Source organism: Mya arenaria, chromosome 3, assembly GCF_026914265.1.
Source record: "Mya arenaria isolate MELC-2E11 chromosome 3, ASM2691426v1".
Classification (NCBI taxonomy): Eukaryota; Metazoa; Mollusca; class Bivalvia; order Myida; family Myidae; genus Mya; species Mya arenaria.
The window spans coordinates 20,760,092-20,779,733 of NC_069124.1; the positions used below are offsets into that span (position 1 = coordinate 20,760,092).

At 34.2% G+C, this 19,642-nt stretch overlaps 1 protein-coding gene across 1 annotated transcript in view; it reads right to left on the minus strand.

Annotated features, from left to right (window-relative positions):
* LOC128225807 (multiple epidermal growth factor-like domains protein 10) overlaps positions 1 to 12,842 on the minus strand; it is a 34,491-nt gene extending 21,649 nt beyond the window's left edge. Inside the window, exons 1-8 of the mRNA XM_052935705.1 lie at positions 12,659 to 12,842; positions 11,952 to 12,077; positions 10,048 to 10,188; positions 9,577 to 9,714; positions 9,058 to 9,198; positions 6,961 to 7,101; positions 6,555 to 6,695; positions 5,554 to 5,700 (exon numbers count right to left, since the gene is read on the minus strand). Of these exons, the coding sequence (XP_052791665.1) occupies positions 5,554 to 5,700; positions 6,555 to 6,695; positions 6,961 to 7,101; positions 9,058 to 9,198; positions 9,577 to 9,714; positions 10,048 to 10,188; positions 11,952 to 12,077; positions 12,659 to 12,842 (1,159 nt within the window). The remainder of the gene's footprint in view (positions 1 to 5,553; positions 5,701 to 6,554; positions 6,696 to 6,960; positions 7,102 to 9,057; positions 9,199 to 9,576; positions 9,715 to 10,047; positions 10,189 to 11,951; positions 12,078 to 12,658) is intronic.
* Between the last annotated feature and the right edge of the window lie 6,800 nt (positions 12,843 to 19,642).

Here is a 19,642-nt window from a genome sequence, read left to right on the forward strand (position 1 = left end):
AATCCATGCATAGGTCGCGCTCGGCTTATTCGGTGGGACTTGAACATTGTCTTCCGAGCTTTCCAGATATGGCCAAGCTTTTGCACAATCCATTTGCGCAATTTGATGGCATGTCCTCCATAACAATCGTGACCAATACCCGTCAACGATAAATAAGTGCTGGTCTGACCTGAATATCATCCTTTAGGTAACATTTCCCGATAAACATTATATATGTATGATTTCATGACGCGCTAAAATTCAAATTACTACAAATACGGAAATTTTGAATTATATAAGATATAGATGTAGCTTTGTCTAAGAGTAGAGCCTGTTGTTTGGCAAGCCAGCCACTCCAACTATAAGCTAAACATAAGCGCACCGTAATTTTCCGCCAATATGCAGACGCGTTCTTTCCGTTAAGTATTTTAGTAACGAGCTACCATCACAATTTCAGAAATAGTATTACCGCCTGTCCTGTCATCTATGCTTTTTGGGGCCTAACTGCCTTAACATCTCGTAAAAAGAAGAGCCCGCCGTCGCTGGATGTCCAAATGGCCTAATGTAAAAAGCCCACCCAATTTGCTGTATCAACATGACACAATACATCAACCTCTGTCTGCCCAAGAAAATGGTGATCCTTACAACATTGCAATTCTCGTTTAAAAACTGAATGTCTTTAGTCAGCCTATTAGATCTAATCGTGCATTTTAAGGCGACATCAAGGTTAACAAAACGAAAACGTATGCTATGTATTGACCATAGACTTGGTCGGATATTCAATATTGCCTTGTTTACTTAGATAATTGAACAGTTCTTCATACATCGAAGACAGAAATTGATAACAAATGATGGTATGCGCTTGTTCACAGATACATTAGGCTAATTTATCAAACAATGGTATTCGTTCAGTGGCCGAGGGATTGCACATCAACAATTAATCTATAATACCGTTTTTACATCCTATGGTGCCAGGTTACTCGTTACATAATTATTGGGTTTACAGATGGGAAATAATTTCAGATAATTTATAGTATGGACAACGAGTACCTTTTCACTGCAACGAACAAGCAAATACATTATCTAAGAGACGTATGTGACATATTCTTTTGTTTGCTCTGTTTTCAATGCGATACAAAACTACCTTTAAAACAGTGCAAATTCAATCCCGTACCAATACAACTGCTGTACTAGTACTATGAAGGCGTCCACTTTGATCAGCAAATTCTAGGTTTTTGGCCCCCAACATCGGCCACCTCATGTGCTTCCTAGCTTACATGTCCAGTAACACAAAAGTTCAATTTTCGTGGCAGCCATTAGTTTCCAATGCAGAATATTGTCCTTATCAAGCCTAATAAAACATGTGTCGTTGTCATTGTTATAGAGTGAATCCCATTCACTAAACAATGTTTGCCACCAAATAACATATAATTTAATTACAAGGTATTGTTATTATGCTTTCAGCAGTATGACTTAACAAGTTCAAGACGGCATTATTTTCAGTCGCGTATACCATCGTCTTCATTTGATTCCTAATGGTAGTAGAATACCTGCCTACATAAGAAAAAAAAGCAAAAATACCGCTTTAAGGTGCTGCGGCGTGCCTAGAAAAGAGCAGTTAGGAAGAAGAGGCCAGAGCTTGTCGGCATAATCTTTATTCCCTATCTTCACCATGTCAACGCACCCCCCCCCCCATACGTATTTCGTTTCTAAGACAACTAGTTGTTGCTACGCTCACATTTACATAACTTTGTTATAGTGATAATAACTAGTGTCTTATTTTAATTTTTTTCATACATGAGCAGTTGTGGTATGTCATTCGGTAGTCCAGAAATAATATTATGTAAGGGTGTTTTAGGAAGTAATAAAAAGTATTGCTTAAAGAGCCTTAAAATGTTCTTTGTTAGTCCTTTGGTATTGTACAGTTGTCCTACAGTGTCTTTTTGTATTACTGTCATTTAAGAATCCTGACGTGTTCTTGGGTCCAAGGGGATGTTCTTGTATAGTTCTTGTGAGTCCTTTGTAGTACAGGGTTGTCATTGCGAAGCAATGGGGCGTCGTTGGGAAGTCCATTTGTTGTCCTTTGGTAGTCATTGAGTATTCCAGATGTATTATTGTGTAGTTGTAAGATTATTCTTTGGTAGTTCATGAGTGTCATTGCAAAATTTCTTGAATGTCGTATTATAGGTTTAACGGCCATCTGGGTAAGTTTTGGAATAACTTTGGTCAGTTCTGAGTGTCCTTGACTACTCCTGATGTGTGTATATGTAGTCCAGATCTGCTATTGGAGGTAGTTTTCCTCGGGTAGTTGTGGGATGTCCTTCGGTTGTTGTGTAGTGTCCTTGTTTTGTCATGGGTTGTACTAAGGTAGTTATGTGGTGTCCTTTGCTTGTTTTAAAGTGTTCTTCGGAAGATCTATAGTGTGAAGTCCATGCGTGTCCTTAGTTAGTTATGCGGTGTCATTTGTTAGTTTTGAAGTGTTCTTGTGTAGTTCTGGTGTGACCTTTGGTAGTTCTGCAAAGTCAAAATGTATTCCTTGGATGTTTAAATCTAGCCAAGGGACACTTTGCGATGTATTGAAATTGTGCGGTTGTGTCAATGCCTAGTTATTGAGTATCGTGAATCATTGCCACATTTTACAAAGACTACATGGAAATCAATCAAGTTTCATGATCATTTAGAACTTTGAACCATTAATATAATATCTTGCTAAGTATGCTGTACGATCATTTAAGACAGTGATTTTCTTGACTCAACATAAATTTGAACTTTAACTCATAAAGACAAACTTTTTACTAATTAATATTTATATCAATTATTTAATGTGGCCTGTTATGAAGAATTTGACTTATGTGTTTATTTGAGGTGTAGAAAATCATATTTGACAGTACTATAAATAATTTTCACGTTACAAGGTTATTTGTCTAAAATTTTAACTACTGTCATTCTATTTGACCTGGCCAATAATCAAACTAGCTTTGATGTAAACAACATTTATTCAATATGTATCTATAACTTTAATCATAGTTACCATTAAATACAATTTAAAAATTTCATATATTGAATCTTAAAGAAACGAAAACAAAAATTATAAAGTTTCTCTCCGTTGGAATTAAATTGCACGTTATGCAGAATAATAAGTAGGTTACAAATAACTTAAAGGAAAAAGATTGCTTTTTTTTACAAAATATGAGCGTTAAATCAATCTAATGTAACCTAAGTATAGCCCTAACGATACATTCATTAGTCCATGTTTTACGGTATCGGTATGTGTCAGTGCGTTCAAAATACCATGACGCCAAGAGGTCAAAAATACTGGTAAGGGAACATATTGAAGTTACCGAAGTTTGTGCACAAACTAATTCATTGACTTTCGCTCTAAATTTTCAGTAGCGATGAGTAAACGATTTGTTAAAATACGTAATCAGAAGAAGATTAACAATCGATCAATCGAGAAAAAGACAGTTGAATTACAAAAGTGTACAGTGAAAAGTGTTAACATCGTGTTCCCTGGTCAATCTTGATCACTAGACTGATACAAATACATTATTATCCTGTTTTTTTTAACACTTTCATATAGACAATGAGTCTATTACAAGGGAAATAATTCAACACACCTCATGTTTATAAAACAACAACAATGGGAAAATGTTTAAATATCTCCCATCTAGTATATCTGTTTCCGTGTAATTGAACTGTATGACATTTTTATTGTCAGACAACAAATCGTCTCTCTCAAAGTAATGCTTTAACGAATCATGACATGTTTAGTTGTCTGTTTGTGTTTTATTTTATCTTTTCATGTTTTACAAATATGTATAGGGAAACTAGTGTTTACAGTCAATAAAAACAGTCCAATTTAGCAAATAGGTGAAGTGGGTGATTCATTTAAGGCAAAGCAGTGAATGTTAGGACTTGCCCACATAACACTATCGTCTTGTTCCTGGGGTTGAACCCACTGCAAAAAAAGAAAATAACATTAACCTCTTCAGGTGAATTTAACTAAATTTTCGAATGAATACCTCAATGCATTTATTAAACGTGATTATATTATATGAATATTTAAGGAATGAATTGCGTGGTTATCGGGGTATGTAAGCAGTTGCGCTGGTTAATTTGTGTAGGACTCCAAGCGTACTTTTACCAGCCCAACTGCGTTCATATTCCGATAATGGCATCAGACTTAACAATTGATTCATAAAAAAAACATTTAAGGTATTCTTTTTCACCCGTTCTGTAAAGAGAACGACCCGACGGTAACCGGGAACAGTTTGTCATATGACGTCATAACAACACAACTTCAAAGTTGATTTTTAACGTAAAAATAAAACACGATTGACAAAAATATTATAACAAATACTAATAATTTTTTTTCAACATGCTGATTTCAGATGTTCTAGGCCGGCTGACACAATTAAAACAACAACAAGATAAAAATATCAATAAACATGTACATTTGTACGTGATCCGAGCATATCCGACCATGTTGCGTCTATCGGATGATAATCGCAATTGCCGGTAGATCGTTCATTTAAGGAATGAAAGTTGAGGAGTAAATATAAATGCATGAACCTATATTTCAAAATTATAATAAAAAACATGGCATTGCACGTATGAAGAGAACAAATTAAGTATTCCGATTCAAACACTGATATATATTAAATAAAATATAAATCTTACGTTCTGTCATATCAAGGCTGTCGTAATCAGATGATACAGATGATACAGATGGTATAATCGTTTTCGAAATCTTAAGCTTGAGTGAAAATTAATTTGCAGTTACATGTCAATTTGGTTCTGAATTACGTTTTTCCATGTACTTATTAAATGAAACAAGCTTGCTCTCATACATAATCCTTCATGCATTTGGTCTTGGTATATACTCAATGCAGCCCGTGAAACAATGATACATTAATCTTAAGGTTAAATGATATCAGATACCTGTATCTTGCTTTCCTTCTGCAATACAGATATATAAAAACTACGTTAGATATTATTGCACCGAATAATAACGTTGATGAGACCGCAGCAACAACAACAGCTGCGATATTTTCTTTTGGAGTCGACTTGTATATATATTGGTTCTTATCTGAAATAATATAAAGATGGTTATATTGAAATAACAAAAGAGTGAAAATCCATATAAATGTTATTGTTATTAGTACAATAATATGTTTATAAATATCCAAACAGTTATGTGTAATGTCGATGGAACGGGAATAGTTAGCAATAATACAATAAACACTACAGGGTTAAGAACCAGTAGAACAATACATAACGGATCCCCTGTTTAAAGGCGCATTTAATTTTTTGATTTTAAATACTGCAATATATTTTATGCTTTCTTGCACATACATTCATTTTTCAATGACTGTGATTTTTTTACCTGATGATAGATATCAAATATTGTTTTTTTATTTTTGTTTTTTTTTGGACATGGAATTTGGTTTCACATTGTATGCAAGTATATTACAAGTTTGACATCAAATCTGTTGCTTTGGCTAATACTATTGTAAAATCAATAACTTCAAGCACACAATCAATGTTTTAATATTCACATGCAAATAAATTTACCATCATACAAACTCTCGTTGCAAAACTGTCCCATGTAACCCCTTATACATCCACTACGGCATGTTCCATCTAGTGTGTTGCAATCTCCGTTTATGCACAAAGCACAATAATGAATACAGTCTTTGCCGAATGCCCCATCTTTACATGCTGCAAAATACGTATATATAACGTTTTAAGAAATTGTTCAAGAACGAAGTCCTTAAGAATTGTATATAGTAATAAAGACATCGTTGAATATATATTTTGTTCATCACAACTTGGATTGTTTACTTCAGATCCAAGTTTCAATAATCTGTAATCCAGATATAACTAACGTGTAATGCAATGCCTGCCTCGTGCATATCCAACATCCATGTTCACTTTCATTAAAACACGCGCCTCTCTTTTAATTTTCCCACTGCAGCTACCGCAACAGTTCAAAAAATGAAAAGCTGGTACTCACAAAGAAGAGCGTTGTTTAATTAAAACTACTACTTTACACTTTCTTTGAAATTACTAGAAATTTTTGCTTTCACTCTTAAATATTTAGTTTTAATTCTGAAATAGACATCTATTGCGATGATGAACAAAGGTTCCCTTTAATTATATCACAGTAAACAATTTGCATTGGTATTCTTACCTCGGCACTAACCACAATGGAGTTTACAATCTTCGTCTAATGTACAGGCTTAATGCATTAGTACATTCAAGCCCGTGATAAATATATATGTTTGTGTGTGTATATATATATATATATATATATATATATATATATATATATATATATATATATATATATATATATATATATATTTATAAAGCAATCGATTCGAAAAAAAAAAACAATAACAGGGAGGCCGAAGCGGCATATGGTGAAAGAGCTACCTAGATTCGCTATTTCTGGTAGAATAAAGTAGTTTGTAAACTGACTATTACGCTTATGAAGCCCACCGACATTTCAATCAATTTACAAAATAGTGTTGAGGAGAAAGCAGCATACATATAACAACATTCCAACGTACGGGTTTGACATGTTTCTCCTTTGAACCCAGAAGCACATCCATTCGGACAGTGACCGTTGTCAATGTTGCACGTTGTATTTCCATCACGACACTGACCACAGTTTGATGTACATCCCAGTCCATAATTCCCGGGGTCACAGGCTAGAGGGATGACAACAATACATTTTATTGTAATTCTGGTCACGAGTTCACCACTTCAAATCATCCAAATATTAAGGTTTTTAATTTTTAAGTTCTATTTAGGCTACACACATTAATAATGCATTGTCAATGTGACAAACGATTAATAAAATGAATATAGAATTAAACCTTTGTGAAAAAGGTGTATGCATATCGGCCTTAAATTGTATTGTACTATTGTACACGTTTTAAATCAAATAACATTTCTAAAAACAAATAGTCTTACGAGTTGAACATATATCTTCTCTGTATCCAGGTGCACATCCGCTCGAACAATGACCGTTGTAGACGTTGCACGTTGCGTTCCCATAACTACATTGACCGCATCGTGACGTACACCCGGGTCCATACTCTCCGGGGAAACATTCTGTAGAAGAATTAATATAACACTGACACCCACTTCTCACTTTATTGGTTGTTAGTGATTCCTACGTCTTGCTCTTTGACTTTGAATATGTATGCTCAGTAAAATTGCAATCTTTGTTGTGCATCAAATTATATGTTATTTTGTAAATGTGAATATCAATACGATTCTACAGTTAACAAATAATTGTTTGATTTTACGATTATGACTTTAATTGTATGTTAACGGTTGCTTATATTGTGCTATTGGTGAAATAAAAATTATAATTAACGGTTTTAAACAGTGAAATAACATTTTTTATTGCTCATCGTTTACAACAGTTAACTGTCATTTAAATTAATAAAGATATCCTTTTTCAGGCATATAATGAAAATATAAATTGTTTAATTTAGTATCAGATCGCAATAAATTTCGCTTCGTAAACACCAAAAGGAAATATTTCATTTCTTGCTACACCAAAATGAAATAAAGCTTTTTTTACTAACTCTGTGTACTAGTTTACGATTGTACGCTAAAATAAACAATTTTCTTTAAGTGGTCTAAGTTTGAACAATTTTGGTAACATCTAGGTTTTTTTTTTATATTTTGATCTTGTTTTTAGTCAGGTGGTTTCAATGAGGGAAACTAGAAAATAAATATTATTACTTTATGATGGAAATAAAATAAAATACTGATAATACACGTAAGCATGTTTTATAAGTCCAGTTATAAAGCTCCTTCTTATATCGATGACATCGATGAAATGGAAACGTTGAAACTTAGCAGGCATAGCGACATTTGCATTATTTATCTGACTATGCAGATTTAATATGACTTGTTCATATCACCTTTAAGTCGGTATAGATCAATTTAATCGCAAATGTTAAATGCAAAATGATGTCACACGTGTGCAGATTTCTATTTCATCCTTTAAGAAATATAACTTTGTTCATCAGTATGTACCCTTAACCAATAGGTTAATAAGAACCAAGCATTTTTGCGATTACATTCAGTGTTTCCTGCATTCTTATTGTATAAAACTTTTGTCTTCATCGATAAAATCGATGGAAATATCACTTTGTTCATCACTGCATTGTTGATGAAATCCGCAACAATTACAAGATATTTTATAAAACACAAAAACATATTTAAACTAACTGCCATGATGCAATGATTACATTTCGAGGGTACCTGCTTCCGACACAATATATATTCTTGTTTTTGTTGTTGTTTTTTCTAGCTTATTAACTCATTGTATTCAATCCACGGTTGTTAATCACCATGCTGTTGTATAATCACTGCAAGTAAAACATTAAGCTTTTAAAGCCTTCATTTGTCTGAGATTCTATGCCTTCAACTCATATATTGCATTCGTACAAGAGTTCACATATATATATATATATATATATAATACCTGCATCGTTAAGCCTTTGCACAATAATATGCGGTTGAAGAAGGTAAAGAAGTAAAAAAATATTTGCACGATTGCTTCCAATGAAAACAAATATCCGTTGCACTATATTTTGATTGTTCCTAGGCGGTACCTACAATCCTTGATAAACATACCTAGTTGTTGTTTTTTATATAGTATATACGCACTGTGTTGTTTGTGGAGTTTTTTGCTGTTGTTCCATGTTTCTAGTTTGTGATTTTGTTTGTTTTTGTGTTCTATGTCGTTGGTGTTTACCATGTGCAATTAACCGGGATTTAGTTTAAAATTTTGGCTACTGAGCTTGTTTCTGTAGTTTTTCACATGAGTATTGATTTCAATAGGAGTTGAGGTAGTTTTATGATTGAACTTTTTATCGGAGATTTGGAGACACTTTTTGACAATATTAATATGTTTGTGTGTCAAAATGTTCCAGATCAGCAGTAAAATGTGTCCTCATGATATATTATTTAATAATAATACAATGTGATTTTTAAAAGGTTGAAACAATTTAGTATTAATACATGACAACTAGTAGACTAAACACTCACTGGTTTTACAGAAGTCTCCTTTGTATCCAGCGGCACATCCGGTTGGACAATGCCCGTTCGAAGCGTCGCATGTCGTGTTGCCATCATGACAGTAGCCACAGTTTGATGAACAGTTTAGTCCAAACTCTCCAGGAGCACAGGCTAGAACATTTACTTAGTTGTGTGAATCAATTGCATTTTTAGAAACTTAATAATGATATTCTTAAATGTATTTGTATGAAATAGTTCATACGGTCTAATGATTATTACCAAATGAGGAATTTTACCAAGTTAATATGTTGTCTTGTGGGTTAAAAATGTTTCGCAAAATTCGTAAAGATAATGCATATTTTACATCAAGCGTTTAGAATTCCAAATTATTTACATTGTGGGGTAGTAAACGTTTAAAAGAAATTCAGGGAATTAATGTATTGAAACAAATGTTTTCAAAAATATTTTCGGGTTTATACTAATGATGGGTAATGAACAACATATAAAAACCAATTCAAACTACAAATTTATAGCAATGGGCAAACTTACGTAAATTACACAAATCCCCTTTGAATCCAGATGCACACCCCTGTGGACAATAGCCATTGTCTGTGTTGCACGTTGTGTTACCATCACCACATTGACCACATAATATACACCCTGGTCCATACTCTCCGGGATCACATGCTTAAGAAAAAACGCATTTATGCAGATAAATATGTATTATGAACATTTTGAACGTATTAGAAAAAATGGGTAAGATCTAGTTAAGTATTCCTAATCATATTTCCCAAATTCAAAATCAATTTAAATTGTTATTAAAAAAATCAAAATGAATTATACATACATTACTCTTAAGGTACTGTTAAACAAATACATAATAAGATCAAAACACGAAACTCGTTTGTTTTGTCAAGAACACTGTTTTTGCTTTTCATTTATGCATGACGACATATTTTAGTCCATATGTTATGTAAATTAATGATATTTAATTTTGACAATGGCAGAGCTTTAAATTACGGGATTTGCACAAATCTCCTTTGTATCCAGCGACACACCCATGTGGACAGTGACCGTTGCTGTAGTTGCATGTTGAATTTCCATCATGACAATGACCACAGTGCAATGTGCATCCTTTTCCATACTCTCCTGGGGCACATTCTGTATAGACATGACGTTAAAAAGCCTACATATAGTACATAAATTGTATCACATTAAGATGCCTATGATTGGGCGTATTTATTTGTGATAAAACATAATTTTAAATGTTTTAACAATTATGCCAATCAATGCTGTAGCTCACTCCCACACTTCAAAAGGTGAAGAAGGTTAATTATATAAACGAAATAAATTATCATTGAGTATATTTCAATAATTAAAATACATCTGTTATATAAATATATTTGACGTTTTGATTCAGTACTATTCTCGAGCATTTCTGTAGAGCTCTTCTTCTTTTATCGCTTTTTTTACAAAATAGATTTACAACTTGGCTCGTTCTGTATATTTCACTGTAGTTTTGTCATGTTGTGGAGAATATCTGACGGGTGAAATCGTTAGTTTAAACAAGTATGTCGAGCAGTAATAATTACGTGTTGTACAAATGTCTCCTTTGTATCCAGCGGAACATCCGTTTGGACAATGCCCATTATGCGTATTGCACGTTATGTGGCCATCCCTACAGAAGCCACAGACTGACGTACACCCTGGTCCATATTCTCCGGGGGCACAAGCTGAAGGGATAAATGCATTACCAGCTAGTGGTAACGTAACTTTTATAGTTACGAGCCATGTATTTATCGACGATGAATATAAGGGAAATAATAAAATGTGAAATGATCTGTATACAAACAGATGTTTTAAATTACTCATATTAAACGTGAGGAAAATGTAATTGCGATGTATACATGTGTTGAGGAATACCTTACGTTTTATATACGAGTGTAAATTAATTGTATATAAATGTTAACAATGTAATTTATTTGCATATTTTTACAATATTTTCTTCTTTGCTGATTCCGACCTTGTATTGCTTTTGGCTGAATTATGGCTTCACCCCACTCATCACGACTTAAATGTGTTTTCCAAATACCATAAGTGACATAATAGGTTTCTTACTGTAAATCACTTACGATATGCACTTGAAAACAATATATGTTTTCACTAGTTGCTGAAATTGACTTGGTGCCACTCAAACTGTCATTAAAACACTTTGATATAAAAATAAACGTATGCCATTCTTAAACATGTATATCTATTGTGATCAACTTTCATCTAAAGCATATTGATTTCATTATTCAATTTCAATCTAAAAGCACGCAGACATGGACAATTAGATGCATTCAAGATTGTTTGCTTATGAATAAACTTAAAATAGACATACAATTTGACTTATTTCCAATTTGTGTTGTTGCCGTACAAACCCCTTTCGGCATTGTGGTTATTCCGAAATCATTTTATCATTCAGATGCACACGGATCAAATTATGTCTTACAGTTTCGTGTATTCATTCTTTGTTGGCAAAGAACAGAAACACTTACGAGCTTTACAGAAGTCCCCTTTGTATGCAGGGGCACATCCACTTGGACAGTGACCTCTGTCGGTTTTGCACGTTGTGTTTCCACCAATACAATTACCACAACTTGATGTACACGCTGCTCCATACTTTCCTTTTTTGTGATTCATTGTGATTTAGCATAACTGCATTTCGACATTTTATACAAGTTTGTATGATATGACTTACAATGAATATGTTGTGTTTTTCCAAATTATATCAATCGCAATATATACCACATATCAAGGTGTAAGGCTTCGATTTGCAAACTCTTAATGTATACGTAACTGTAAATTGCATTTTAAAATATTCATATCTAGGTCAGTGAAAGAAATATAATTGTTGTTTTTTTCAAATAAAAAGGACATACCATGGTTACATGCATCCCCTTCCCATCCCGGTACGCACGATGAGCACGCCCCTATGGCCGTATCGTATTCTAAAGCACAATGTCCTTCGTGTAGACATCCATATCCGTAGTGACCAAAAAGGCATGCTAAAACATAATGGGTTCAATAAAAATAATAATAATAATAATAATAATAATAATAATAATAATAATAATAATAATAATAATAATAATAATAATAATAATAAAATAGTAGAAATAAGTAGAATTATGATACATAATGTTCAGAAGTATACACAATTTATTAATAATATGATATTATTTTGTTCTCACTTGTATTAGTAAGCTTGAATTCACAAATCATCATAATCCCTTCGGTGTGCTTTTCTATCTTTATTATCCTCATCACCGTTGGTTTCGTTAATGTTAGTATATTAGAGAACTGCACGGGTAAAAAATCATGCAAACGATCCAAATAGGAGGATTCATTTCCAACACTTACAGTCAGCGGTCCATTCTGACTCTGATCTCCTATAATACACATCAGAACGATCAGAAAATATAATAAATAAGCAATTGTACGATAAGTTTAGAAAACATAAACTAGACGTTTTGTCTTGACCCCGAAAACTAATATTTTTATTAATTGATACTATTAATTAAATCGAATTCAAATCTCATGATCGTATGTTATAAAACTACTATGCCTGCTCAGCTTTATGATTTACCAGATCCCCTCCCATAAACCCTTATTTCCTCAATTAGGTATTTCTTTCCAAGGTCAATCTGCCACCAGTTGTTGCTTGCCGTTGCGCTGCAGCATCCACAATCATCAGTATTGTTCGCAATAACGTTGTCAATTGCATTCATTTTTGAGTAATCAGAAGACAAATAGACGAGTGCCGGAGCCATTGTTACTTTCACGTCACTGCGAATGTTGTATTAACTTCATCTCTGAAACGAAACACCTGTGAAATATTTCTCAAACGTGTTATTACACGTGTGTATCTTCATATGGTAAATCAAATCCAATAATATTTGTTTTTGAAACTCTGTTTGTATCTGTTCTCGTAGGTACAAGCATGTCCACCGCCACCTCTTAAGATGACACAATAAAAGCGAATTTCGTCGACCCTATCGATTGAGCCCAGCTCTCGCACTTTCTCTCACACGCCTTTTCCTACAAGTCCAAGCCGTAAATGTTTCAAGATGCATTAGATAGGACTCATATTATGTTGTTAATAACCTTAGCTTGGCATTTAGTATGATGTTTGTGTAGAGGGTAGTAACATATGTAAGAACATCCGTGGTCCAATCCCCTTAAATGTTCGAGTTTTGAACATTTGTTAGCATTAATAACGGCATATCAACCTTTGCCAGTGCAGCTTCAGTAAAGCCATATCTACCTTTGACAGGGCAGCATTAAAAACGGCTTATCTACCTTTGACAGAACACTATCAGTAATGGCTCATCAACATTTGTCGGAGCAGAATCAGTGATGGTTCATCTACCTTTGACAGGGCAATATCAGTTATGGCTCATCTACCTTTGACGGAGCAGTACCAGTGATGGTTCATCTACCTTTGACAGGGCAATATCAGGTATGCCTCATCTACCTTTGACGGAGCAGTATCAATGATGGTTCATCTACCTTTGACAGGGCAGTGTCAGTGATGGTTCATCAACCTTTGACAGGACAATATCAGTTATGGCTCATATACCTTTGACGGAGCAGTATCAGTAATGGTTCATCTACCTTTTACAAGGCAGCATCAGTAATGGTTCATATACCGTTGACAGAGCAGTATCAGTTATGGTTCATTTACCTTTGACAGAGCAGCATAACTAATAGTGAATCTACCTTTGACAGATCAGTATCAGTAATGGTTCATCTATCTTTGACAGAGCAGCATCAGTAATGGTTCATACACCTTTGACAGAGCAGTATCAGTAATGGTCCATCTATCTTTGACAGAGCAGCATAACTAATAGTTCATCTACCTTTGACAGAGCAGTATCAGTAATGGTTTATATACCGTTGGCAGAACAGTATCAGTAATGGTCCATCTATCTTTGACAGAGCAGCATAACTAATAGTTCATCTACCTTTGACAGAGCAGTATCAGTAATGGTTTATATACCGTTGGCAGAGCAGTATCAGTAATGGTCCATCTATCTTTGACAGAGCAGCATAACTAATAGTTCATCTACCTTTGACAGAGCAGTATCAGTAATGGTTTATATACCGTTGGCAGAGCAGTATCAGTAATGGTCCATCTATCTTTGAAAGAGCAGCATAACTAATAGTTCATCTACCTTTGACAGAGCAGTATCAGTAATGGTTTATATACCGTTGGCAGAGCAGTATCAGTAATGGTCCATCTATCTTTGACAGAGCAGCATAACTAATAGTTCATCTACCTTTGACAGAGCAGCATCAGTAATGGTCCATCTACCGTTGGCAGAGCAGTATCAGTAATGGTCCATCTATCTTTGACAGAGCAGCATAACTAATAGTCCATCCATCTTTGACAGAGCAGTATCAGTAATGGTTCATCTACCGTTGGCAGAGCAGTATCAGTAATGGTTTATATACCTTTAACAGAGCAGCATAACTAATAGGACATCTACCTTTGACAGATCAGTATCAGTAATGGTTGATATACCGTTGATAGATCAGTATCAGTAATGGTTTATATACCGTTGGCAGAGCAGTATCAGTAATGGTTTATATACCGTTGACACAACAGCATCAGTAATTGCTTATCTGCCTTTGATAGGTAACCATCAGTTACGTTTTAATACCTTTGATAGGGCAACATCCTTAACTATTTATCTGCTTTAACAAGACAAAACAGTATCTGCTTATCTTCTTTTGACAGGGCAACATCAGTAACGGTTGCTTTACTTTTAAAGGCTAATTCAAGAGTAATACCAGTAACGGTTTATTAAACAGGTATTAGATTGGTTCTGGCTACTGGGTTTTCTTTGTATTTTTCATTGTATTATTGATTATAAATGGGTTTGGAAGTACAATGATCGTCAGAATGTCAGAGCTATTATGATATTTGTAAACAAATGAACCAGTGATATGTGAAAGAAGAGACAAACCATAATTACTAGCAATCTAAACATAAAAGCACAATGATATACAATGGTATACATTAACCTACCCTTGTTGTTAACTTATTTATTTTTACTTTTTACAAACTGTAAAATGATTATCTCGATTATCTTATCTTGATTCGTAAAAAATAGATTGTTTCACTGCATTGATAAATGCTTGAAAAAAAAATAAAAAAAATAAATGATTCATTTACTAGGTTGCTTTTTTGATTTGGCCATTGCTCTTCCAAAGATACAGCCAAACTGAAGACCACTATAATTTTCGAAAAAAAATACACAAAGTGATGCCCGAGACGTCAATGTCCATGGAAGATCATTGTCATTCAAAACAATTCTTAATATTGCCAAATAAGCGGTATGAAATGTAAAAAGTATAAAATGTTAGTCGGAAAGTAAGCAAACGGGAATAACTGCGAATTACCAAACATGCTTGTGAGTATTTGCCTGTTTTATCTTATTTCGAAAAAGTATATCAAACCCGTACCATTGACATAGTGGATCGAAGAAAATTGTTATCATTATTGTTATAGTAGTTTCGGCAGTAGATATACATGCACATATGGTTGCGTGATGTAATATCAATTGAACTAAGGGAATCATCTTTATTGTGCAGAATGGGAAAGCGGAAAGTTCGACATCACGTTATTATTGTGTTTTGGAAGTAAACCCTGAATTCTGTAGGTCGGGGTACATATTTTTATATTATATGGTCAAATGTACGAATCAACCTGTACATTAAGTTCAAATTAAATTAATATGAAGAGAAGGACCACTACTTCACTTTTCTCTTTGGATTTTGTAAATGCATTTATCAAAGCACGTTCAATCCAGGATATGCCAATGGATAAAGTTCATTTCGTGTGTTTTCTTTCGGTCATTGCCTTAACTAGCTGTCATCCTCTGTATAACTAAATTTCTCTCTTCAAGTATTGATTCATACAAAAGAGATTCACGAGCAAGAAACACTTATCACCTACTTGGAAGATTATTTGATATATACAATGCAACTCATCTTTTTTTATTTAATGTCTTCCAGATTATCAAATGTTTCATTGATAAATTAGTTTATTTAGCCATCATTCCTTTATGAAAACGTGCTACCACTTGCACCTGCAACATGAATGAACAAATAAACGAAAAACGGAAACATTACTCAATGACTCATTCAGTGTATTTTGTCGTTTTTTGTTTGCAAAAAGTGACTTTAAAACTATTCAAAAATGTGTACTTCCCTTCATCACTAAATTTTTAATAAACCTGGAATTAAGACAGTGATGAGTGTCTTTTACACTTCAAGTTGTTAACGGTATTATTACAGCCCACATAATAAACAACATATATTGTAATAAAAGTACATACTTTGACAGGCATCACCAATCCATCCTATTTGGCACGATGAACACGCTCCAGTGGCCATGTCGTAATCAACAGCACAATGACCTTCATACAGACAACCATATCTGTAAAAGCCAGAACTGCATGCTGAAATATTAATTTATTAAAAACGGAACACTGGTGTTATGGTAAATTCAAACTAATTATCATTGCAATTTTGTTTTGATGTTCTTAAACTAGACGCTAAATGGTGACATGTCGATCCCGTTGAAAAAGCCTTTGACACAGGCACTTCCATGCAATTGCAACACAGAATAACACGGAGTTGATAAAGAGTGTATATGCGAAACTACCAATAATGCAATGTCAAGATTCAGTCTAGACAAGAATCATTTTAACATTTGACTTCTTATTATGCCATTGACATTTGAGATACAGACCTAGGTCTTGTACGCGACACGCCACGTCAGCATGCTGACTATTCATGGCAAGTGTTTTGAAAATCATGTAACGCATGGTCAAGATACAGTCCGGACAAGGGTTATCTTAAGCTTTGGCCTTCATCCTGGACCTTTGAGGTTCAGACCTGCGTATTATACGAGAAACGCCACCTCATCATGGTAAACCTTCATGTCATTTCGTTTCAAGATTCTATAATGCATGATCAAGATACATCCCGGACATGGCTTATTTCCACCTTGACCTCTCACCTTGGCATTTGAGTTACAGATCGGTGTTTTGTTCGCGACAAGCCTTCTCATCATGTTGAACCTTCAAGGCAAGTTAGTTCCTGAAACTCCTTTAATGCCTGGTCAAGATACAGCACAGAAAAAGCAGTCCGGATGGACGGACGCATGCATGCACGCATGGTCGCACGGACGCACTCCCACACACGGAACAACCATGGTGACAACTATGTATCGCTCACCGCGGGCTTGACAGAAATTACATGATTTACATTTAACATAGAGTGTCTCTGATCGATTCCATGATCTTGAGAGGATAATAGCTTAACGATATTATTTCAGACGGAACAACTCCGTATTAATTAGAAATAAAAGTCGAATACAAGTTTGATGTATTCCGTGAAAACATTTGACATTTAGTGCGATAACAATCGAGGTGGATGTTTGGTACAAAATATCAACACTAGTTCGTGACATTTCTTACGAATTTCTTACGCTTTTTCATGTTGTATTTACTTTGAACAATTGTTAAAAAAAATATCCGTACATATAATAAAAACTTTCGCAAGCTCTAAAACTATTCTGCTGAGCCCCGTTCCACTAAAGACTGTAATGCTTAAGATTGTAACTATCTAGACGTAACCCCGTTTCTTGAGTTAGCTGCGCTCATTATCGTAAGGACATTTATTGCATAGAGTCGCCCGTAACTTTACTGTTGAGCCCGATCACTCTTAAGCGTAAGGTTTGCGACAAAGATATCTTATTGAAACGGGGCACAGACCAAGAAAACATTTAATGCTACCTCTTTGGACAGCGAGACAACGTAATTATCATCTTGCAAACCGTCCATGTGTACTTTCAGGACTTTGCACTTATTCGATACCTGTATTTTAGTTGTCGAAGGAGAAACTTTAAAGGTAACGGAATATATTTTGACAATGCTGCCTTTTAAATTCCGAAAGCACCTTTAGGCTAAGGAATTTAGTTTTACTTTTTGTATAAAACTCAGTGTATGACCCAAAAGAGAATTAACTATCATTCTTTTCTCATTCTCTCTAGATATATTTTACTACACATAACCATTCATAAAAAAATAAAGATTTAAAGAAGGTCGGTTAGCGCCTGAATAATAAGGAGATCTAAACGAAGATGCGATTTAAAATGTTCGTAAAATAGGACTGATGGCGATGAGTAGATTAAGAAATACATTAAAAGATGCATACAACAATACATGTTTTCAAATAATACCTCAGAAGTTCCCCTTGGCATTCGGCTTCAATTTAGAAGGCGTTGAAAATTTAGATAAGATATATGTCATGAGGTGTTTACAATTTTATCTTTGCGGCGATAAGATATCTCACTTGTCTGACATAAATTATTATCTAGATAAATTATCCCTAAATCAGCAGTGTAAACATTCTGCGGTTGAAACAACCACTTTCCGTACGGATCTTGTGGTCTTTTCAATTCGGATGTATCTCAATACGGATGGTGTTGGCAAAATAAGTTTGTATAAGTATCTGATGACCGTCGGTGTGTCTGGCAAAACATCCAGAGAAGAGTCATTTCCTACTTTGATTATCAAAGGCCCATTCTGACTGTCCCAGGACCCTGTGTGTCAAAAAGAATAAGAAAATCGAACAAAACTAGAAATATGATAAACGCGATTATCATTTGGTCTCAAACTAGCATGAAGAATTTTGAACAATGAAGGAAGTTATTAGGTTTGTTTTTGCTTCAAACGAATATTATACTTGAAATGTTATATTGGATGCTTTCAATTCAGAAAGGAAGTGAACATACTGCTAGAGAACGTTTTTCAGATGGATACTTTTTGAGCCTTAAAAAAAGAAAAATATTCGATAACTCTGAAACCAAAACTTGCATGAAAACATCCCAGATCTGAGCAATAGGATGCTGAGATCAAGCGTATCTTGTGTGTGAACATTTGATTGTTAACACTTCCGTATTAAGCAGTTGATGCTTTTTTTTATAAATTTGGCGTCTTTTGTACAATTATTGACGTCGTTTCCAGTATAGCTTCATCTTAATTATTATGTCTTGAATGTTAATACAATCCTGTAACCATATTGTTGTTTTAATATTTTGATAAAGGCGTTTATGCGTCGTATTAAAAAAAGCAAAATCGAAAGGCTTGTAATGATATAGTCCCTATGGAATACTAACAGATGAATAATTATTAAGTTTAAAACCCAATTTATTCGTTATCGCTTTTGCTTAATTTGCAAGTGAAGTTCGGAAAATACAGTGGTAGCATGCAAGTACTTGAAAGAAAACACAATACAACAATTACCGCCTATTCTTCCATAAATCTGTATTTCCTGTATCAGGTACATCTTCCCGAGATCAATCTGCTACCAGTTGTCATTCTCTGTTCCACTACAACATCCACACATTTCAGGTGTAGTTGAGTTATTGTTGTCGATAGCATTCATCTTCGTGTAATAAATTCCATTGTAAAAAATAGCCGCACCCATTGTTACATGAACTTTATTTCTTATACGTTGGATTAGGTTTGGTTCTGAAACTTGAAATACTGATAAC